Genomic DNA, 24,812 nt, shown 5'->3' with positions numbered 1-24,812 from the left:
AATAAATAAATAAAGACACCAGTGAGATGCATGGAGTAGATGCACTAAAACTGAGACTTAATCTTGGACCGGGATTCATAACATGCTTACTAAACACTAAAGATAAGGTATCCAGGAGGTGTGGAAAGTGTCTGTACTGGAGGAAGGACTGGGCAGAGTTTCCCCAGCACATCCTTAGTGATAAGATCCTTTTATCAAGAAACTAGGAGAGGATACATTTTGTTATAAGTGGCCTCTTTGGGAGTCAAGCCCTTAACCTCTGGAAATATTAGTGTATCGTTGTACCCACTGACATACAAATAAAATCATCGTCCTTCACCTTACTTTTTTCTCACCTGATTGTCCTATCTCACTTCTCTGTATGTACGGTTTTATTATTTCAGCACTCTCTCCTTTTTGTACTTCTGACATACTTTACTGACTCTGATGGTGCATGTGTTTAGAGGCCTAAATTTATTAGGAAAACCAAAATGAAATCTGAGATATTTTATACGTGGAGCAAGTCGAAAGAATGACACACTCATTATTTGCTGAAAATACAGCCTACCAGTATACATGTCTTGCCACTCTTCTTCCTCTGTGCCCTTTTTCTCATCTTCCTCTCACACCCTGCCTCACTCCATCCCTACCGTCTCCGACTGTTTTCCTGTCAGTTTCATGTTTGGAAAGTCAGCCCGCAGGTCAGCCTAGGGCTCGTAAATTTGTCAGCGGCAGTGCGGTTGAAAGGGAGGCTACTTGCCCGGGAGGGTCAGGAGCATCTGTGCTCACATGGGGCCTTTTTCTCACTGTGGACCTACAGTTGTTGTTTCAGGCACGTCCTCTTCAAGAGATGACCAGCCTGGGAACATGTGAGGGGCCGAGGGGTGCAGCTTTCTTCGCAAGACTGGTATTTGATGAAAACCTCTTGTATAACCAGGTGGGTAAAGACACTCAAATTATCAGCGCAGACACACACAAGCCAAGTCATGTATATCTGTATTTGTGTACTTGTAAGGACATATATTTATTCCCTAATCCTTGACCCTGACCTTTGAGGAAAACTCCACCCTAACACACTTATCACTGTCAAGTGAACAGCTATTGTTGCTCTACCTTTGCATTCTGGGGCCATGGTTTTTAATAGTGATTTATTCGTCTAATTTGTAAGAATAACTGGCCGAAGAATATTTATTTCCATTACAGGTGCCATAAGCTTTAATATTTGCTGACCATTAAAAAAATCACTGGACCGGAATGCAGCCACAAGAAATCTCACGTTTGACACATACATAACATAGTCTTGCTCTCTTTCAACCGGTCTAACGTTAACCTTAAAGCCATTTCTTTATGCTAACAGCAATGGATGAACAAAATGTGCAATGTTAGCAACTCTATGAGGCTCAATGTCAAGACATTTAGTCAAAAGCTGAACAGGTCAACGTCATGTTGGCGCTAGAAGAATGGTCAGGGGATCATCAAAGTCTGGAGGAGCCATGCATTAGGAAACCATGAATGTCTGAATAAAACTGCATGGCAATCCATCCAATTGTTGATGAGATATTTTAGTCTGGACCGGTGACTGCATGACATGATGCTAGCATGGCAAAACAAAAGTACTTCCATCATTGTTCAACTTGTTCTGACTATAAAATATATTCACAAAGATACTTGTGTACACAATAATGTGTATATGTGGCTACCAGAACAAACACACAATCACACCCTCCTTCCTCTGCTCCTTAAAAGGTCTCCAAAGACTTTAAATCACCTTTCATCTTCAAGCATCCTCTGGGTGTGTCTTTTTTTTCTTTCTGTTCTTCCCTCATTTTGTTCTCTCCCTCTGCTTTTTTTTTTATTTACTAAAAATTAAATCCCTGCAGGCTTTCCGGTGGCTTCACAGAAGAATGTGAGAGCGGGAATGTTTACCGTGACATTTACGCTATTCCTGTTGACCGCCAACAGGTTACTCCATTACCAGAACGAGCCTCTACGGCAAAGCAAACAACGGGGTTGTTATCATAATGGATGGAGTTGACACGCAAGGACACACCGCCTCAGAGATCAGCGGTTCACAACCTTTAACATCGGGATGGACCAGAAATTCCGAAGCCATACCAAACCAGTGTTTACTGAAAAAATGTCTGTACTTTATAATGTAACATCAAATGTATCATCATAGCATTTAAGAAACTGTTAGTCTTGCATCGCCAGACCTATCTCCACTCTGAAGAAGATCTGGCTAGTCCACACAGAATTCCGAGATGGGAGTAAAACATGCTCTGATTTATTGGGAATTAACACACAGAAAGCGGAAGGTGAGGGACATTCGGCCAAAAAAAAAGGACATCCGGCGGCTCTTTTGGTGGTAGCGGATTATTCCCATTATTGGATCGTTGCCGATGTGGACTAAGAAATTGTTGACCTGTAAATGTTTGAAACCACGGCACCAGTTCAGAGTTGTTGTTTTTGTTTTGTTTGTTTTTAATAGATGTCACCTATTACTTTTTTTATTCATTTTTTTACTAGAAGTAAAGTGATCAAATTCTTTTTGTATGCTTTTCAAAAAAAATGTAATTACTGGTATTTGGTATTGGCGTTCAAATGATACTTGAACTATAATATCACTAATCCCTAAAAATCCCAGCCATGCCTCATTCATGTGGTCTTTAAAAACAGAAGATGATTGTTGGGTTTGGGCATATGTGCGTGGTGAATTAACAGCTACATTTTGATGCAGTTTGCACCCATGGCATCCACATGTTCGTCTAGCTTCTTCTTACAGTCACTCCAAACCTCATCACGTGGACCTAAACTCAAACACAAGCAGCCGGTGTTTTCAACTTTTAAACAGACTTGGTTTTGTGGCTTTAGTTACGCCGAGATCTGGGGAAAATGCAGCAATCAAAACAAAGAGACGCATTTGTTTGCATGTTTGCCTCTCTGTTTTGTAATTTGTCTCTTTCTTTCACATATACAAACGTTGTGTATACAACACACACAGCCGCACGCACACAAATACAAATTCCAGGTTAATGATCTCCTGTGCGTGGCCTCTTCATAGAGCTGAACCCAAGACAAAGGCTGACAGCTCCATGGCGCTTTTAGCAGGATCGAGCAATGCAGGAGTAGACACGCGCTCTTGGTCTCTCCTCGTTTTAAGCCCACATGTACACAAGCGGCTACAACAATCACTAAACATGCCCTGAGCATTAGCAATTCAACAAGAACACAGTTAAATGTCACCCATACTGACGTATATAAATATTTTTGTATTAAATTTGCCATTTTATGGTAAAATTCTATTATTTTCTGGGGCTGGAAAAGCCTTTGAGGGAGTTTTCACACCTACAGTTTGTTTGCTTTGGTACAAATCAGTTAGTGAGTTAATAAACTTAGAGCGGTTTGCCCTTGGTCGGTTTGGTTTCACACTAGGAAAAATCTAAGAGGACCAAAATACACCATTACAAATCAGACAAGAATGTCCAGCCCTCTCATTGGTTGGATATGTCTGGGGGCGGGAGAAATAAAGTAAATACAGGAAGAAGGTCCTGTGTTCTGGGCTAGTGGTCAAACCAGCTCATTTCATTTATATTATCAGACATTGATTTGCAAGAGACGTTACTACGTCGCTCTAGTCACCGAGACTCCGCTCTGCTCTGCCGGCGTCTGTCTCCAACTTTAGCGTCAGCCGGTTTGACCACGCAGATACGAGTGATGGACAGCGAGCTTGACCACAGTCTATTTCTGTGATAGAAACACTGCACGCTGCTACAGTTTGCTGCTCTGCTGCATTGCAAACTGCTAAACACACCTGACTACAGGAGACATTAGCTCAGACTGGCCGAGTTTGTATAGTTGGCGCGGTTCGAGTACGGATCACATTCTCACCACAAATGAACTAATCCAGGGTTCCTTACCCCTAACCCTACAGAGACCACCTCTTCAAGCAGGTCTCAGTACGCTTGTTTGGTCCGCTTTTGGTGCGCACCAGAGTTCGATTGCTGCGTTCTCACCAGCCCTAACAGCATTTGGAGAACCAGACTCTCCAGCGAAATAAGCACTCTAAACAATATGTTTAATACAAAGCATCAAAGCCTTGCCTGTTCATATGAGCTAATGGAGGAGGTCATTGTATCAACCTGTTTCTGAGCCAGCATGTAGCCAAGAGTCCGTCTGAGGTTTGCATCAATAATCTGAAGCAAGACAGCGAGAAAAAGATGTGTAAAGGCACAGACAGATCTGGACAAAACAACAGCTGTGTGAGAGGACAGTGGAGCTCTGCCCAGTCCTGCTTGAAGCCCAGCAGACCAAACAGCACATTCCTCCATGCCTGCACCCAGAGGTGATAAATTGGAGCAGCGGGCCCCAATCAGATGTTCCGCCAGGGTTATCTGCTGTTCGGTAGATCGTTACCAGCCGCGAGTGTGGCGTACTTCACCTCCTTATCTCGGCACACTCCTCCATCCCGCACCAAACTGGAATGTCCAATAAAGACATGAGATTGGACGGCGAAAGAAATAAGGACAGAGAGAGCAAACAAGGCAAGGCGTGAAATCTCTGCTCTAAGCCCCAATCTCGGCTACCATCTTGTCAAGTCAGAGCGTCATGGCGTGAGAGGCAGAGATATCAGGGTGGGTGGGCGCAGGGATGGAGGAGTGATGTGTGTGTGTAGCTGGGTGTTAAGAGCAGTGTGTGTGACAGAAATGACTTCAAGTGTAAATGGAATGCTCTCTCTGAAATGATTATCTGCCGACCTTAGGGACAACCAACAGTGTGTTTGTGTACATCTTCATTTACGTATGCGCCCACAGCAACAGGTTAGCTGCGTCAAATACTGTCAGGAGAACACGCACACAGTGTAAGGTTTGTGGCAAAAACTCAGATGGACAATAGAGTTGTCTTGTAACACCTCATCTTTTACGACCGACATAAAGCTGGACTGGAAAAGACATAGTCGGGTCAACTGGAGATGTTTCCCCCATCAACCCTGTTTGTTTCTTGAGGCGGCTGTGTGTTTTGCCAAAGAGCTCTACAACCAATACAATCCAAACATGAGAAAAAGGAAGCACTTTAAAACACTGTAACTCAATAAGCAGAATTATTTGTATGTCTTGGGCCGTTCTTGAACATCACTGTGAGTTCAAGTGAACTTGTAGCAGCAGTGAATTATCTGATACTGTAAACAGACGAAAACAAACGCAGACGTTTGCAGTTTGTCAATGTAACTTTTCTCACCATTGCAGGAAGGTTTCAACTGCCAAGTTTATGTCTCGGAAAAGATCCTTTATTTCACTGCAACATATCTCAAATTCCTCGCTTAACTTCTGGCTAATATTGTTTATGATACACTCGAAGTCGAGGTGAAGTGACGGGTGGTCCTCTGTTCTGTTCTGGTCTCTGAGGCTTTGCAGGAAGTGTTTCAAGACGATTTAGTGAAATATTTCCAAAGCTTCCTTCGGCATCAAACAACTGACTCTTTGATCGAAGCCAACTAATTATTTGATCATGCAAAGGCTTTGGGACACGTTTCGCAGCAAAAGAAGTGGCTTACCTGGGCTAAGGAGCTGAGAAAAGCCGCCAGGCATCATAAGACAGGGAAAACAGCAACTTAATAAGGGCATTTTATTTCAGAATAAGCCCAGGGCTGTCTGGACTCGGTTAATCTCCTGGAAACCCACTTCTTAAAGCTTTCTGGCTTGTTTGCCTTTAAAGTGTGGGAGGTAGGCTAGCAGAAAGCTTGGCTGTTGACTTAGGTAAGAGGTCTACTGACAGCTCAACTATGCAATGGGGTGTGTAGAGACAGAGAGGAGAAAAAAAGGAGAGCAGTCCTGATGACAGACAAGTGCACAAACGCATAAATGAATCTTAGAATATTTGAACTGGAGGAGGCGTGTGTGATTTAACTTTCCAGACAAACGTGATCAGATTTGTGTTCTACTAATGGAGACACATATCTGGCTAAATTTAAAGAAACATTTATTAAAAAGCATCTGGATTTGATCCTACAATGAGACATTTGAAATGACGAGAAAATGGGGCCTTACAACACAAAACAGGGAGATGGGTTCAAGCTCACCTGTTAACCATGAAAGTGTATTTAAAGCCGTAGGAAAAGAAGAAAAATGTTGACTTTAAGACCTTGTTCCTTCTGGTAAGGCCCAGCAGACAAACAGAAAAGGATGGGAGAGCAAACAGGCAATGGGAGCTTGGGCTGTTCTCTGAGCCAAGCAAAGCTCAGAGAGGCCTCCACACCTGTCTGTCTGTCATGAGAGAGCAACAGCTAAGCAAACTCATGAGTTAAATGCAGATGACACAGGAACAACATTTGAAGTTCCTGTTCTGTGACCCAGGAAACCAAGGCCATTTCTGTGCATCCTTGACTCACCATAACCACGAGGTCACAGCTAAACCACGAAAACCAAACCTGATAGGAATAGCAAATTTCCCCCTTTGGCTATTAAAGCCCTCACGGGGAGCATTAACCTCTTGTATTTTTTTCCCCCCACTGGGACCTTACCAGTTCGGGTCAGTGTCTCCTCACTCATTCCACGATATCTTACCTTGTGAGAGATCTACACTAACCTAAAGGATTATGAGGAACACCTGTTTGATTTCTCATTAATGCTGTTATCTAATCAACCAATCACATGGCAGTTGCTTCAATGCATTTAGGGGTGTGGTCCTGGTCAAGACAATCTCCTGATCTCCAAACTGAATGTCAGAATGGGAAAGAAAGGGGATTTAGGCAATTTTGAGTGTGGCGTGGTTGTTGGTGCCAGACAGGCCGGTCTGAGAATTTCACAATCTGCTCAGTTACTGGGATTTACACGCACAACCATTTCAAGGGTTTACAAAGAATGGTGTGAAAAGGAAAAAACATCCAGTATGCGGCAGTCCTGTGGGCAAAATGCCTTGTTGATGCTAGAGGTCAGAGGAGAATGGGCCAACTGATTCAAGCTGATAGAAGGGCAACTTTGACTGAAATAACCACTCGTTACAACCGAGGTATGCAGTAAAGCATTTATGAAGCCACAACACGCACAACCTTGAGGCGGATGGGCAACAACAGCAGAAGACCCCACCGGGTACCACTCATCTCCACTACAAATAGAAAAAAAGAGGCTACGATTTGCAAGAGCTCACCAAAATTGGACAGTTTAAGACTGTTGTAAAAATGTTGCCTGGTCTGATGAGTCTCGATTTCTGTCGAGACATTCAGATGGTATGGAGAATTTGGCGTAAACAGAGTGAGAACATGGATCCATCATGCCTTGTTACCACTGTGCAGGCTGGTGGTGGTGGTGTAATGGTGTGGGGGATGTTTTCTTGGCACACTTAAGGCCCCTTAGTGCCACTTGGGCATGGTTTAAATGCCACAGCCTACCTGAGCATTGTTTCTGACCATGTCCATCCCTTTATGGCCACCATGTACCCTCTGATGGCTACTTCCAGCAGGATAATGCACCATGTCACAAAGCTCAAATCATTTCAAATTGGTTTCTTGAACAGGACAATGAGTTCACTGTACTAAAATGGCCCCCACAGTCACCAGATCTCAACCCAATAGAGCATCTTTGGGATGTGGTGGAACGGGAGCTTTGTGCCCTGGAGGTGCATCCCACAAATCTCCATCAACTGCAAGATGCTATCCCATAAATATGGGCCAATATTTCTAAAGAATGCTTTCAGCACCTTGTTGAATCAATGCCGGGTAGAATTAAGGCAGTTCTGAAGGCGAAAGGGGGCCAAAAACAGTACTAGTAAGGTGTTCCTAATAAGTGAGTGTACTCTCCTATAGGTGAGTGTATAGAAGGTCTGTGACCAGAGATTAGCATCTAAAATGGGTAGGTCATCCCTTTTTTAACTAACTAGGTCTTTACCAGAGTTCTTCTTAAAAAAAACATATGAAAAAGACACATTAGTACTTAAAAATTGAGTCTTCTCCGAGGGACTTTTCATTACATTTGTGTCTCTTTGACGTATGATTATCTGTTTCTTCTTACAAATGAAATTACATCATGTTCAAAGTCAGTCTGTGCATGTTTAAGCCACTTTTAAAATCTACATTCAACAAGGGCAGATTTGTAAACAGAAATGTAATTAATTAATTTAACTAAATTGACCTTACCTGAACAGCTTTTGGAGTCATTGGAATGTTTATAAGACTTTTTGGGAGTTGAATGGCGGTGAGCGGAAAAAACACCATTGCCAGTGTTGGCCGGCAAGTAGCCGGACTCAGCGTCAGTAGATATTGCGTGATATCAGGTCTTAAGATGTAACAAATTGCTTCATGTCATTGCATACATACAAAGTTTTTACACACTATTTACAGGAATGTGCACGACATTGCACGTTTCAGATAAACAAAACAGGGTGCCATTCATAGTAAAACAGCTCCATAGCGCCACTAGAGGTCTGACACTCCACAGGGAACCTTTAAAAGTGACCACTGCCATTACCCGAGGACCCGGCTGTGTATTAGGACACGCTCAGAGCTGCAGTGTGTAACACAGCATGGGTCATTCAGCACACAAGTGTTACTTCACTAAACTTCAGTGGAAAGCAGGACATCCGCAAGGCTAACAGTGACGAACGTGCTTTTGAACGAAGATGAAATAGGAGCTGGAAAGTATGCTTTTTGTCCGACAATTTAATGTTTTCCACCACTTGCTCTGCTGTTTTTTTTTTCCTTCAATGGGTCATTCTGAACAAGTGATGAAAGCTAAGGAGAATAGATGACTGAACAAGAGGTCTACATGAATCATGTTTCGGGGGGGCATGTGGTACTTGAGACTGGATGCAACACAGGGGCTCCTAAATCTATCCTAACCCCAGGAGAATTCCCTTCGAAAATAACTCTCTCTCTCTCTCTCTCTCTCTCTCTCTCTCTATCACACTGTGCTACTGCAGCAGCTGGCTGCGAAAGACATCAGTTCACGCGGAAGCTTAAATCACTGTCATTGGTTTATTTGCTATGGGTCAGTTTAAAGTCTGAGATTCTTACACCAACACCCAGGGACGATTTGTTGATGTAAAAAAAAAGGTGACTTCCGTTTTCAATCAGATCCTCGGTGTAAAGGTAGCCGCTGCCTTCTTTATTGCATTGATTTGGTTTCACAAACACACATTAGGTGGAGAAGGTGCCTTTCAATGAATACCTCTGCTTTAGGCTCTGTCTGTTAATCCTATTTTTCAAATCGCTTCAGACAGATTGTTTGGCTTCTTTGCTTTTCTTCCGTTCATTTATCTTGATTCTAATTTGTAGTTTCACTTTGGCCACACATGATATCCAGATTTTTAGGTCCGTTTTGAAACAAGAAAGACCACCCAGGAGTGTTTTAGGCCTCTTTCTAGTATAGCTTTCTAAGGCGCTCCTCACAAGCCGCTCCAAATCGAGCAAGAGACACATTAAAAACGAATCGGATGGCGATGACACACGGTAGTCGTGCAAGGCCTTATTTGCAAAGCAGATGGAAAGCCTTGGCCTGTCCGACATTAATTACAATCACATTCAGGGAGGAAGCCTTCCCTCCTCCAGGGCGGTTAGGACTCTGTGTACGGCTGGAGGAGATGGCAACCTAATCCCCCGGTCATCACAGAAATCTGAGGGAATTGTCAAAAGATGCACAGGACGTGATTAATCAAAGTGGAGAGCCAGATGTGCAACAACACAGAATAAACCCAAACTGACACAGCACAGGAATACCAAAACCACAGGCACACAAACACCACGCAGCCACCACCACACTCCCACACAGAAGCCAACGGAGGGGCTTCGATATTTGAGACCAAAGTGACGGCCTCCTCCTGTCTGAATATCTGGTTTTCATCACTACATGTTGCAAGACCAATACTCACAGGACCAATAAGTGAAGAAACATTGGCTTTTTCTTACTCCAAACCCAATTCTCTTCTTCATGTGTGGTTCTAAGTGACTATTAAAGGGTTTATAAAAGGTGAGGGGCACGATATTTAAAAGAACTTCCAGTTTCAGAGTAAGTTTAAATCTGAAAAAGAAACCATGAGTCCATATTCTTCAGCAGTGATACAGTCTCACTGTTCTCATGGCCGGATCATGACAATGCCCTTAGTTCCCAAGAAAAATGTCAATCAATCTGGATTTAAGCCTCCTTGTCCAGCAGCATCTGACTCTGGCAGCGCCTCTGTTTATCTTGAGGCGCTCTGTTTAGAGTCTCCCAGTAAACACTGGAGCTGCTAATGGAAACGAGGCCTTTTGGCTTATGTGTTCCTAACTCGTTATGATTAAAGTGTCCCTCTTTATCGTCACTCGAGCTAATTAGAGACAAATCTGCTTGGGTAACACAAACAATGCGACGCAACTTTACTGCACGGAAACCGCAACTCGCTGCGCTGGAGGTCGTTGGCAGGAATAGCCTTTCATATACAAATACCAGAGGTGGTGGTTGATGGTTTGCCGAGGATACTAGGTCTGTTTTCCCCGACAAGACATAAATCATGAAGTAGATTGCACAGCATGACTGACCACAGAATTTCGTTCCTATAAATGAGCCGAGGAGGGCCAATCTACCCAGAGGGAGGACGTGTAACAATAACTTACTCCGAAACAATATAAACCTCATCAGTGTTCTAACCCAGAGAGGACAGGAGGCAGTGTGTGGCTCTGGGCGGTTCATACAATGAGCTAGTTCAGTATCCATGACTCAACGACGTGAGTCCTGGAGCGCCTGTTGCGCTACTGTCCTGTGTTTAAATTAAAATGTGGGTCAGCTGTGACCTCCAGGTACCTTCAATATAGGTCAAATATGGGGGAGTTAAAATATTTTAGGAATAAGGAAGGGCTTAATTAATACCTCATTTTTTTAAACCATATCCTCATAAATGTAGCCTACATTTTTTTGGATACAAAGACCTCCTAGCGACCCTCCACTTCAACCTCGCTTGCGCCAAACACCTGTTCACCTAAGATTTTCCATTTGATTCATCATTCGAACAACTTGACAATTTAAAAAAAATCTCACAGGGGCGCAATTACGCACAATGAAATCACCGGGTAAAAAATTAAAAATAAATTCAAGTTACTTACCGAGATTAACGAAGCTCATCACCATGTCTGCATCACTCAGAAAGGCAGCTTCTTGGTATGTGGCCAGAGGAGGACTCTGGGTCGTCTGCATGGACTGATATCGGTGCAGGATGCCTTCCACTTGGCTTTTCTCCTCGCTAGATATGGTGTTGTATAAGTCCAACATGAAAAGTGGAGCGGAGTTGTACTTTCCGTGTGACAGATGTGGTCTCGGTCTGTGCGGCAGCCCGAGGATGGACAGGATCTCCTTCTGCATCTCCCTCTTCTCGTGCGTTCGCAGCCGTCGGTGGATGAAACCCGGGTGCACTTCGTTGTGTCCATCCAGTGAATAATTACTCCCCGCGACCAGGAACATGCAGTAATAAGCGCTCCACCACAATCCGACCAAGGCAAGCCAGCAGCTGGTCATGGTGTTGTCGCGCTGTGCTCTCCGGAGTCCCAAGTGTGTCTGGCTTGGAGATTCAGTCGCCTATCCAAATGTTAACTAGGCGTAATGGTAACCTACACCAAAGTCCGTCTGAGCGCGCGGTTATCTGTCGGAGCCGCAGATCAAAAGCGAGGAAAGACACGCGAATCAAGCCATCTGAAATACTTCCTTAAGAGAACTGTGCAAAATAGTGTCGGTCCTGCTTTCATTTCGGATTCCCGTAGCGCGCGGTGCTGCTTCAGGATAAAGTGCACCATGAGAAACTTTGTTCTGAGCCCAAGCCGGTAAATCGGTCAGAAGACACCGTTTAATGCGAAATTCATCAATACAAGAATACCAAGTCCTCTGAAACAAGCCATTTTACTTTGCGCGGATAGGTTTGCTCTCCAAAATATACGATTTTCCAACGCTGCGCACTGACAAAAGCCGCCCTGTAATAGTTGACGTGGTGTCGGTGACGGTCACCTACTCATGTATGCTGTGTATGAGAGTCTAACAGGAATTAGCAGGTTGCAGTCCATAATATGCGTGCGCGCTCATGTACGTGTGTGTGTGTGTGTGTGTGTGTGTGTGTTTGTACATGTGTGTTCTGAAACCGCCCACTCCGCGCGCACTTAAACCAGAGGTGGAGCTCTACAGACTACAAGGAGAACTCGAACATCATATTTCCATATTTTGTTCGCTGCGGAATAACAGCCCGTCATTTAAATTAAAACAAACACGCCAAGTTAGTCTACTTTGCATTAGTATTGCTCACCATATTCGCGTTTGACGTAATGACGCCATCATAAACCCAGATTTGTATAGCTTTAATTTTTGTTTTATCCTGTTATTGGGTTATAATTTAAAATTCACCAGATGCGTTTAAATGCTCTGCAGCAGGCCTTTAGCCCACAGAGTATGTCCCCAAAATTAAGAGTTCCACTTCCGTTTCATAATTGGATAGTTGCGCTTTCTTGCAACCATTTCCTCCTCTGAAAAAGTCGGCACAAATCTGCTATAATGAAGCATTGATTACATCTTTACACACAGATAATCAAGGTGTGTGTGCGTCGGCTCAGCTAAGGCAGAATAAATGTTACCCAGTTGAGGCACGACCCCTGACGTTGGAGCTGGAAACAGCAAGCATGGCGCACAGCAACCTAACGAGGAGAAGTCATCCGACACCCATTTAAACACTACAGAAATAAACTGACTTAAGTGTTCGAAGTTATTGTATAAATACCTTTTAAAATCTCAACCAGCTGCACGACGGGGCTGCACTTTAGAGTAAACGTGAACCGAGTACACACATTATTAAACTGTAGGCTAGATCCTGTACTAGCAGGGAACAGCTGACACTGTCCCAGCAATCTCCACATGAATCAAAGGGAATTCTTTTAAATCCTTATTTCCCTCTCTCCTTCCACTTCCTCCCATCATTCCTTTAACCCTAACCTGTGTTGTGTCTTCATGGCCCCTTCAAACTGTGATGGTCCAGGTGATAAGGTCCAAAGGTGTCCATATCTCTCTCTCTGTGTCTCTGCTACTGCCAGAGCATATCTTATCTGCATGTGAAGAGTGAGAACCAGCATCTCACACACACACACACACACACACACACACACACACACACACACACACACACACACACACACACAACTATGCTGGTGTTTTGCATGTTATAGTACATTCAATTTATTACTTGCAATGTCTTCCTGTTTTCTGTCCACCCAGCAGAAATCCTGTAAGTACAGAATGAAAATGATATGCAAATATAAACATAATCTTGTTTGAGACAGCATTATACATTTCTCAAAGTGTGAGTGAGTGTGTGTGTGTGCGCGTGTGTGTGTGTGTGTGTGTGTGTGTGTGTGTGTGTGTTAGAGAGGCAAGTGGAAGATTAAACTCTAAAATAACAGGGAAATAACCAGGAATAAAGACGCCCTACTGGCCTGACAGAGAATTTGTCCTCTCAAGGATGTCATTTATCAGTTTGTTTTTGTTTTTCCTTGGACTCAAAATTCCCATTTTCTCAAATGAGATCATATTCATGATTTATTACACAAATAACACACATAAAAAAATAAAAATAAAGTCTTCTTCCACTGGCAATTACACAGTGAATGGTGACTTTCCTCAATATGCCTTTATGGCTCTGGCACTAAACACAGAGAGATAGGGAAATAGTCATTTTGTGGATAAAACTATGAAAGAAAATAGGGGATTTTTACCACCTCATATGAGTCAGCTCATAATAAACAGCATGAAATCCATGCTTTAAACACTTCATGGGCCATTAACTGTGGGCACGGCTCAAGCTTCTTCTTCTTCTTTGGTCCTCTCCAGTGCTATCACAACATTCCTGTGATAAACAAGCTGCACACTGCAGGCTGATAATGATTGAAAGGAGCACTTAAATACTTCTATGTGTCCTTAACATTTTGCTTGACATTAAGCAACGGAGTGTTTGCATCCCTGGAGGTGGAGCAGGTGATGTGTGTGTATGCTGGGTGAATTGGAAGTAGAGGGAGGAGGAAACATTAAACAGAGGTTCTCTGTCCTGTCATCACACTGTCTAGACAGGACACCTCCTAGACCTAATGAGGTCTTTGTCTGCCTGTATCACACACACACAGTCACACACACAAAAAAAAAGGTCACGGTGGAAGAGTTCACATAAACTTGCACATAGAGAATCTTGTGTTGTGTGCTCAAGTATGATACACACACACACACACACACACACACACACACTTCACTATATTGCAAAATTAAGGGGAAGCGTGCTCCAAAACCATAGGAATGCTTCCACCTGGCACAGATCTGACAAGAAGTGCTGAATCTTCTGCAATAATTACAGTATATAATGCTATGGTTCCCCGGTCACACGCACATGCACCAAACGTGAACGCATGTCTTATCCCAGTAATCAAGTGTTTTTTCAAAGGAACGATGGCGAGCTGCTGCAGGTTTGGTGCTTTTAGTCTTTTGTGTTGGATTAGTTTTGTGGTCACAGCCTTCCTATAGCCCAACGCATAAAGATATCTCGGATTCTCCTTGATGATTTTCTTTGAAAAAACATTTCCAAAAAACGGTGCACACCACTTTTTTTGAAATGTGTATATTTATAATTCACACAGAAAAAAATAAAAAAAATTAAAAATTAAAAATCAGGTGTAGTAGGCTGATCCTCAAATGAAAGAAAAAGGGCATTTTTGTTTCAGTTTTGGTGAAAACAGAGTTAGCAAAGTGTTTTCTATTTAGAAAATGAAAAGGCAAAGCTCCAGTCTGTTCTTGACATGGAACTCCCAGCCATCAGGGTTTAAACGGCCCTCATTTAAAAACACGGATACATGAAATGTGTAGCTGGTGGACTGAAGCTGCACTTTACAACAATTGCAAATTATGGCTTTAAAATATACATTAGACTCACATTACATTTGTGTCTTATCTTTCTGTATTTAAGATGTTAATCCTCCAAAAAGTTTGCTTACAATTGCATCTCACACAAAACCAAATCAATAATAAACCTTAAAATACAACTTTCTTCCTTAGTTCTTGTATTTAACATAACTACTGGTTAATATATCTATTAGATTTTCATTTGGTTGGCGAGGTAAGGATTATTTTAACGTGAAATCAACCAGATTCTGTTAAACTGAAAGCCTGGGGCCTGCGACATGGATGCAGCAAGATGTGTCAGATCACCTGAAATGCACAAGGCCTCTGCAAATTAAATCCTAGAAGAATTTCCCTCCTTTTCCTGCTCCAGTAGTGAATCTGGTTGCTCCGGTGACAGCTTCTGATTGGATTACAGGGATTCCGTGCTCAATCTCATACTGCATGGCCTGGACAGAGGAAGACAGATTAAACCAATTAAAAACTACCTTTGCAAAGCAGAAGATCTTAACTTAATGAACTTAACCTGGTGGCAACTTGCAAGGGCAAATGTCTTAAACTGGTTTCATGGTCAATATTTCCAATATGAGAAAAAAGCAAAAAATTCATACTTTGAGAATGTGAATGAACATTGTGCACAATAGTTTTTGGTTCTTTCACATTCAGTTTTTTGATCCGACACATCCATCTGAAGCCGACATGTTGGTATCACACATAAGGCATGGTAGTGTAACATTCTTTCATTCTGTGTACCTGTGTGAAGGAGGGAGCATCGTAGCAGCTGTGCATGGCTGAGGAGCGGTCGGCCCGCAGACACTGCTGAGGGAAGGAGCTAATCTGCTCTGCTAACTGCAGGGCTGCCTGTAAAGCTGTGGTTGTAACATGAAGTCAGTCCAACACGGTGATACAGATGAGCATATATTGAAAGATTATGTATACACTAGGAAATGTATACAGGTTAATGTGTTGACAACCCTTTGTCTTATTACACAAAAACCTAATCCCCAGCCCTTCCATGCCGCGTTTCCCTGCTGCTGTGTCTCTGGGAGCTCTACCCATGCCACTCTGACTCCTCGCCCACATTAAAGCACTCAACGACATCCAGATCAGTTGTATGGAAAAATCTATGCCTCATTACGCCACACTTTGATGCCCTCTGTATGTGTGTGTATGTATATGTGTGTGTGTGTGTGTGTGTGTGTGTGTGTGTGTGTGTGTGTGTGTGTGTGTGTGTGTGTGTTGGTGAGCTGCTACTTCTTCCCTTCCCTCTGATGTTAAACCCGCGCTAAGTGATCCTCTCTCAGAGAGGCCAATTAGGCCGAGTCTTGACTGTGGGAAGAGGAACTTCCTAAAAGAATTAAGCAAATCTTCTAACGTCTAAGAAGAGTGTGTGTGTGTGTGTGTGTGTGTGTGCGTGTGTGCATGCATGTATGTTTTACATGTGTGTGTGTGTGTGTGTGTGGGAGAGGGGGGATTTGCACATGGAAAGGCTTTTTGAGGATATTAAAGATACAGGAACGTTCATGCATTAATGTAATACAGGAAATGCCGTATTGAAATGCATGCATAACTTAATTCTCAGACTGCTGCTGGATTGAGTGAGGAGAGGGTAGTGCTGATGGTGAGTTATGGCTTGAGTGCAGTGTCGGAACCAAATAAATTAGAATCACAGGACCACATTTACATTTTCTAAGGGAAGACAAGCCAGTTTCCTAAAGACTATGTTTTCTGAATGAAAACAGGTCACAGGCATGTTTCTCTGCGATGTCTACATGACTGGTCTTCACAGTGAAGATCAATGATTTCTACTTCCCTCACACAGATAAAGAACTTCCCGTCTCCCCCATGTCTGGTCTTCACGTCTCTACCAAGCCCTATGATACCAACTAAAATACAGCATTATCATAATCTTCCTGGACTTCTTTTGTCTTTACCTCTCACTTCTATTCTGTATTGTGAGTAAAACATGAATCTGGCTATACTCAATTACTACAGGACCAATCCACAAAAGCACTGTTATGCCAACGCTTTAGACTAATGACCAGGTCAAATTTAAATTATGTAATCATCAATACGTTAACATCAGAAAAGAGTCAAAGACTGTAAAAAAGCCGAAGAATCTGACCAAGCATTCAATGACAACTTTCATTACTTGATACTTTTTTTTGTTTATACGCAATGGACACATTTTGGTGGGCATTTGTTTGATCCCCAGCACTGTCCATAACACAGCACTGATAAACACAGAATCAACACTAACTCCCAATACCTTGGCCATCAGGAACCACTCTGTTTGCCAGCCCGTATGCAAGAGCCTCCTGCGCTCCGATTGGTCGTCCAGTCAGAATCAGGTCGAGGGCTCGTGACAGACCAATGAGACGCGGGAGCCGTACTGTGCCTCCGTCAATCAGAGGAACTCCTGAAAGAAGATGAGATGTTCAGTGTATCATACATGTCTTTGGTACGTGTTATATCACAGACATATACACAACTACAAAGAGACTGAGATAGATCCAAAATCGGCTATTATCTAGACCAGGGCATTTATCCTAACTTAGACTAACAGTCCTCTTACACTGAGACTTAAAATGTGATTTATCTAGCATTTGATTAGTGGTTGAGTATTAGTTTTATCCCAAATGAAAGAACAAAATATTGTCTTATTTGAATGTCTCAAACGTGAGCTTTTGCTAAAATCTTCTGTTTGACATTTGAAACTGATTATATTTAGGCTTTGGATAAAACTAAAAATTACAAAGTTGTCACCTTGGGCACTAAGAAAAGTTGATGATTTCTTGATTTTGCGACACAACACCTGTCTAACACTTAATTTAAAATGAAATGAAAATAATGAAAATAGTTATTAGTTGCAGCCCAATGCTGGACCGTTGCTCTATCACATTTGGAAATTCCAATTCAATGAAAAATATAGCCAGAATGTGGTGGTGGGAGTTTTCTAAAATTACCTTTAGACACACATTTGGATTATTTAACTGTAAAGAGGAAATCTAGGCCACTGGGCCAGTGTATTAGGTTCAGTTAAACTGTGTGAAAACAGCCAAAGAAACACTTAAAAATACATAATATACTGCTGGCATTAATCTAGGTAACAGCTGTCATGGGAACAACGTTTTTGAAACCATTTTACTCCTCAACTGTAACTGCTTTCTTTCAGTCAGTACATGAAAACTCAAACTCCTGCTTACGCTCAGTCTCACTGGACACATTTGCATTATTACTGGGTGTACCAGGGAGAAAGCGTGATAGGAGGGAGAGAGAAACAAGAGCAGAGAAAGTGCACTGCAAGGTACAGTAAGCCTCTGGCAACTGTCCTAATTTCTAAAGAGCACCAGCTGCAACTGGCACACTTTCTACTTTACGGCTTTCAAAGTTCCTCAATCCCGACTCCCTAATTCCTCCAAGTCGCTGATTCTATTTGACCACCCCTTATTGAGAGCATATGTGTCAGACATGTTTTCATAACCCCAAATCATCATGCGAGCTCTCAGGGTACGCCCCCCCCCCCCCCCCCCCCCCCCCCCCCCATTCTTCGGAGAGTCGTGGAATTACTGTGATTCAAATAAATTAAATTGGAATACATGGAATACCAGTGGTAATACACGAGCGATGAATCCAGGGGCCTGGTTTGGGTTCAGACAGTCGGCACATATGGCGCTCTGACAGGCTGAAGACTGTGATTAGGTGGGGGGGTGTTACACTGTCTGCAACTTCTAGATTTCACTCAATTTTTCAGTCATCCGCTATTACAGGAGTGTATGCTACAAAAATGTAAATTACAGAGTGAACGGCTGAGCACCCTGAGCCGATGAAATGCAACATAAATGACAGTTGAATTGCTTTTGCAGAGACTCTTGCAGCCCAAGTGTGTGTGTATGTGTGAGGTTCAAGGTCTTTTCCATATAGACTAAGACAACGGAGTGTTTCAGCCAGGAGATTTTTTGCTGCGCAGAGCTTTGTGCACCTCACGGAACTACACACCATTACATGCACAAGGGCATTACTATATCAGTATCACACACACACACACACACACACATCTCAAGTCAGTCTATTACTTTTAGATAATTAAACCATTTTTGCCATTTCAACATAACCATCACTTTTAGCCTTTTCATCATGTATCCCTTACTTTTAGCTAACGGTTTAGACTTCTCAACAAATCGCATTCAATTTTTGTTTGAATTTTATTAGCTGCTCTATAGTCTTTCCATGTACCCACTGGTAGCTGCAGAATCATTGCTGGAATCCTTAACAACAGATGGTTGATTAGTGGATAGAGCTCCTCTATGTTGTGTCCAGCACTATCGCTTTGGATCACAACAAAAGCGAGAAAGAGGAAGAGAAAGGAATGAGAGAGAGAGAGCGCGCAAGAGAGAGACACACAGGAGGCTGGCTAGGAAACAGTGAGAGGAAAACAGAGCCTGAGTCTATTAAGGATAGATAAAGAGCCAGGTTGACCTCCCGTCTCTCTTTGGTGCTGCTGTTGGCACCATCGCTATCAGCAAACGGAAGGATCTCCCTTCTTATCCACAGCACTCGTCTCCAGCACCTCCAACCCTCACCCTCCTCCCTCTGTCTGATAGTTCCGTCTCTGATGTGTCCTGTTTTCGGGAATTTACACAAGACCTGCGCTTTGTCCCACATGAATGGGAGCCGAGGGGTTGGAAGCCACTCATTGAAGTAGTTTTAACTCAAAAGGCATGTTTGGCTCAAAGAAGATGGCTGAGGCAGTGGCTTCTGATCCCCTATTCCAAGTTTCATAGAGGAAAATGTTTGGCAGTGATCCTGATACCAGATAATCAGTTAGTGTCGGCAAAACCAAAACGTTGATTTGTCATTGTTGTTCTGCAGTAATGAGTTAAACATTTGGAAAGGAGCCCTCTGCCTTCTTGTTCAAAGCAGATAAGCCCATTGTCAAGACTGTGGCTTGTTGTTAACAAGGTTAAACATGAGTCAGTAAAGCCTATTGTTTAACAACGAGATATAAGAAGTGTTTTTTTTTCCTGCATCATAGGGCCATCACAGCTTATCTGACCGACGTGTAGGACCTTGTAATTTATCTACGTGCTACAGAGTTGGACACAATGTGTTGGCCTGTGATCGCAGCACAGTTTTTATTATCTTTAATCAGCATACATTTGCCAAACATGAAACATAAAGAAACGACACTTAAAATGAGGTTAATGTGTTTTGTAAGCTGTTTGCATCGGTACATATTTTGGTATATTATAAGCCCATCTTTGTCTTTAGATTACAAGCATCTATTCAACCAAGCAGCAGTTATCAAAGACAGAAAAGCAGACCTGGGGACTTGGGAGGCCTACGCGACGTTGGTACCATGTCCGACAGGAGAAGATCACATTCCACGGGACTTGCATATCCAACATCTAGAGCTACTAATAACCTGAGAACAGGGTGTTAACACAACCCACTGAGGTGTTCTCGTTTGCTGCTGGTGCTGCTGGCGTCCTCGCCACATCAAAGTAAAACCAACTACAATGGCCTCCCATGAGGGTAATGCGATTAAGTTTGATGTGGATTAACGATTTCCGGATAACTCCATTCTAAAACGGACGGAGGGAAAAGAGCAGACCGTCGGTCGGAAGTGCAATTTGAAATACTCACTAGGAATGAAGGAAAACAGCTGCATTGGGCTGGGTCAAACATGACTGCTACGCAGTTAAGTTGATTTCATGTATTTAGCCCACTGAGTTAATACCAGGGCTTTGTATTCTTTAGCTTGCAAAGCACCATTATACAAGACCACCAAGGCTGCAAACGGGGCCTTAAATCATGAAAATGGCAGAGGACATGAAGCACCTCGTAAGACCAAAAAACATAATCACATGGAAATTTAAACATACTCAGATCATATCTAGAACCCAATCTCTCCCAAAGGCACTCGATTTTAGGTATAAAATTGTACTGTTTTTGCGGTTTTTTTGTTTTAAATGATTTTTTGGGGCATTTTAGGCCTTTAATTCCACAGTAAAGCTGAAAACATGAAAGGGGAGAGAGAAGGGGAATTACATGCAGCAAAGGGCCGCAGTTTGGAGTTGAATCCACGGCTGCCGCGTTGAACAAACACACACACACACACACACACACACACACACACACACAAGGTACAAAGTTTTAAATGATTCTAAACATGGTCGTCTTTTGATTGATAAAAGATATTTGTAATTCTCTAAAACAGTATCCATATCTAGCCAATAATTTATCCACTTAAACAATGTTGACAACTGCTCCATATATTCACTAAAAAAGAAACCTCAAGTTTCAAAAAGGTAGTTTTGTTTTCTAATTATTCTTTTTGGGCCATTTTTAGGCTCTTATCTGACAGGACAACTGAAGACATGTAAGGGGAGATGAGAGGGGGAACAGCAGCAAAGGGCTGTAGGTCGAAGTTGAACCCGCTGCGTCGAGGAGTAACCCTCCATACATGGGGACCCACTGCAGTATTTTTAAGCGAGATGATGTTATCACTGGACTATGTCACTCAGTTTCAAACTCACTGAGCAGGTGTTTGAATTGGCCGATTTTATGTCAGCTTTGGACGGAGGTTTGACTTTGATTCAACATGTGGCTTCTTCTTTTTTGGCACGCTTGGTCTGTCCCTCGTTCAGGTATTAGACAGGACTTAAAACTGAAGAAGAAAAAGGGAGAAGACACTGACTTGATTTGTGTGTGTGTGTGTGTGTGTGTGTGTGTGTGTGTGTGTGTGTGTGTGTGTGTGAGAGAGACAGAGGGGGGGGGAGTCTCCATTTGGGGGTCGCTACTTCAAACAGGGAAAGAGTACTATCCTAGCAATCTTGGACAACTTCCATGCTTGCTGGATTTAGCCTCACCATTTAAAGAAAAATCCTTGAATGAAGTATAACTGAACTATTTTAAGTTTCCTTTTCCGGTGCCAACTTATTTTTTTGCTTTGTAATGTTCCTGTGGGTTGAAGAACCAAAATAACATTAGGGAATTAGCTAAGCACGGTGGTTTTTCATTCAGGCCTCTCAAAATCCAACGAGCAGTAGACACTTATACCAGACTGCTGTGACGCAACCATCTCCTCCTTCTCATTTCCTCCTCAGCGAGGCAAAGGGGCCCCAGACAGGAAGCCACAGGTTCGGCAGCCAATCACGTGCCCGAAAGCTGTCAGATCCTTCTGGTTGCCGTTGGCCCACATCAGAGCAGTGCAGCGAGCCTCTGAGGGTTTTTTTGACTCCAAAGCCACCAGGGATTCCCTCCGGCTGCTGCCATCTGTGCCCGACCCCAAAACGGTTACAGAAGTCAACCATTAAAAAGGAAATAATCTGTAAGAAACAGAGGATCTTTAAATAAACTGTTCGTCCCACAGAGCAGCGCTACGTTTGATGTAAATGGCGAGGAAAGTTCGGTTTTCAATTGTTTAATATTAGGAAAATGCATTTTTTTTTCTAAACTTAAGGTCTTATAAGAATTGTCTCATTGTGGAATGCAGCATCATTAAATCTTGTAAATGTTCCCCACCGGGATTTGAACTACAATAACTAAAGGCTTGAAAAAGGTGAAAATTCTGGTTGTGCAGCATACAACTGAGCTGCAGTATGGGTTTACAAAAGCTGAACACCGCTAGCACTGTAATACTTACTCTGCTAAACGCACATCTGAAAAACCACAGTGGTTTTAACTAAGCCGAGGGGAAACGACTCAAATGTGTTGACAAACAAGCCTGAAGATATGTGGCAATCAAAAGGCAGAGAATTAATTACTGGGAGGAAAAGTGCAACTTGTGCCAAAACCGCAGTAATGCTCATTTCTGCCTCCCAAACATAGTTTTGAGCTGATGTTTGAGAGCAGGCATTAGATTCATTTCATCCCTACTGGGACAAAGAGCTCAGACTGAGACTCTTGAATCTGTTGAAAGAAGCTTGTCAGTTTGTGACCAGAGATGCAGGGGCAATCCACTGTTACCTCATAACCTTTGTTTTACACATCTTCTCCAGTGTCTTCCCTAATCTTCCATTCTAGTGTTTCCTTTCGTCCCCTCTTATTCTGGCAGACAGACAGACAAGATGTTGCTTGAACTTTAATTTTTCAGCAGGTAACCTACAGAGATTAATTGAGGCAAGCGTTCTAATTTCTACTAAAACAGAAGTTTTAATACTTTGATGTTAAAAAACAAATAAATTCTGCACCGTCATTGCATCTGGGGAATTTAAATTTAAATTTTACTTTTTACAATATGGGACCTTTAACACATTAATTTAACATTTGTGGTAACAAATTAACAGACACTAATTGCACAAATCAATGACAAGCAGAGGAATTCTCTTATTTTCTCCAGAGTCTTACTTTAAGACATACAAAAATGTTTTTCCTTCAAAAAGGCATGGTATAAAAACGTTTTTAAATTGAAAAGAGACACTGCAGAGAGACTAGACTGTGGCCTGGCCCTGAAGACTTGCTACCAGACAGTCTGGGACAAGGGCACTGCCAGGATGCTCTCCTGTAAATTACAGGCCTGAGATGATAAGCCCTGCATGTTTACACTCTAAATCTAGTTCTGCCAGTAAATTATAGTACAACAGTTGCATTTATAAACACCATGGTTGTATTTTAAACCCCCTAGCAGCATGGCTAAAGCAATGACAGCTACACCAGAGATGCTGCAACGGTCCAACACGAGCCACTTTCACATAAGCCAACCACGACTTGCTGGGATCAGGATTAGCTTAAAGTGTTTACAGCAGAAGATCCAAAGTACTACTTGTTCTTTTAAAACTATAGCTGAGTCAGCGGGCAAACCATGCCAGTAAGCTATGAGACGCCAAACAAGGAAAATGTTGTTTATGGAGGAAATTGGTGACATAAATAATAAGTAAGCCCTGTTTGGCCCCGCAGTGGAAACCTGGCACTGGGTTGCTTCCTCTCCTACTTATCAAGACTGCCCAGCAGACTCTGGCCGTGATGCCAAAAGGTCACGGTCACTGGTGTTATCGCCCTACGACTCCGTCCTCACACACAAACAAGAGGAGGCTGGGGTGATAACAGAGGACAGAGTAACAAAGTTAAAAAATATAAATAGCGCTGACTTCCTGGCATTAGGCGACAGATGATGTATGCGTGGATGCAAAAGAAAAAACACAAGTCTACTTTCATGGGCAGATATAATTAGATGAGCAAATGCACAACGGCAGAGGGAGGAGCAGAACTATTCCCATTTCTACCGCTAGTAGTAATAGGATTGTTTTAGCAATATTAACAGTTGCGGGGTTTATAAGAGGAACAGTATACATATTAGTATATCTAGTATTAGAAGTAGAACACCAAAAAGTAGTTGTCAAATTAACTTGAGCTACTATCGGCAGCATGAATACTGTCAAGTGAGTCAAGTGGAAGCTACGGCATCAGCAGTAGCTTATTCTAGTAGCAGGTACTGATAGTAGTTGCAGTGGGAGTAGTCAAGGTAACACCACTACCAGCAAAAGTATAGAGAAGTGTTTTAAGTAGTTTTAGCAGCGGAGCAAGTGCTAAGAGGTAGAGCTGCTACTACAACTACTAGCAACAGTTGCATGGGTAGGTGTACATTAAGCGGCTGCGGCGGTAGTTGTAGTAACTTGTAGTTTTGAACTAGTGGTGGTGTTATAGGTCATGGTTGTGCGGTGTAGTCTTAATACTATCAGTGATAGCATAAGAGAAACTTTAAGGGAGTAATATTAGCGGAAATAAAAGCAGAGGAAGTAGTTGTACTAAAAGTAGTTGCACTATTAGAATATATTGCAGCAGCAAAAAAAAGAATATATAATCAAATGTATTAATAGTGACGTCTCACTGAAGGAAGCTTGAGACCTAAGGGGCACACAGGATCAACCTCTGGAGCAGCAAGCTAAACATGGGTAGAGAAAGTGAACGCATCTTCTTCATTACCACCACTAATTTGCACTAACCCCCCCCCCCCCC

General features: G+C 42.6%; 2 protein-coding genes across 2 annotated transcripts in view; both read right to left on the bottom strand.

Annotated features, from left to right (window-relative positions):
- Positions 1-12,011, bottom strand: part of bmp6 (bone morphogenetic protein 6) — a 49,331-nt gene extending 37,320 nt beyond the window's left edge. Inside the window, exon 1 of the mRNA XM_034862697.1 lies at positions 11,045-12,011. Within this exon, the coding sequence (XP_034718588.1) occupies positions 11,045-11,453 (409 nt within the window). The 5' untranslated portion in view covers positions 11,454-12,011. The remainder of the gene's footprint in view (positions 1-11,044) is intronic.
- A 2,649-nt stretch (positions 12,012-14,660) lies between these two features.
- zgc:101569 (uncharacterized protein LOC449822 homolog) overlaps positions 14,661-24,812 on the bottom strand; it is an 18,231-nt gene continuing 8,079 nt past the window's right edge. Inside the window, exons 4-7 of the mRNA XM_034862785.1 lie at positions 20,177-20,277; positions 17,122-17,271; positions 15,606-15,721; positions 14,661-15,301 (exon numbers count right to left, since the gene is read on the bottom strand). Of these exons, the coding sequence (XP_034718676.1) occupies positions 15,194-15,301; positions 15,606-15,721; positions 17,122-17,271; positions 20,177-20,277 (475 nt within the window). The 3' untranslated portion in view covers positions 14,661-15,193. The remainder of the gene's footprint in view (positions 15,302-15,605; positions 15,722-17,121; positions 17,272-20,176; positions 20,278-24,812) is intronic.

This window comes from Etheostoma cragini, chromosome 22 (genome assembly GCF_013103735.1).
Source record: "Etheostoma cragini isolate CJK2018 chromosome 22, CSU_Ecrag_1.0, whole genome shotgun sequence".
NCBI classification, from domain to species: domain Eukaryota; kingdom Metazoa; phylum Chordata; class Actinopteri; order Perciformes; family Percidae; genus Etheostoma; species Etheostoma cragini.
The sequence above is the reverse complement of the archived record's forward strand: the minus strand, read 5'-3'. Positions and strand labels throughout refer to the sequence as shown.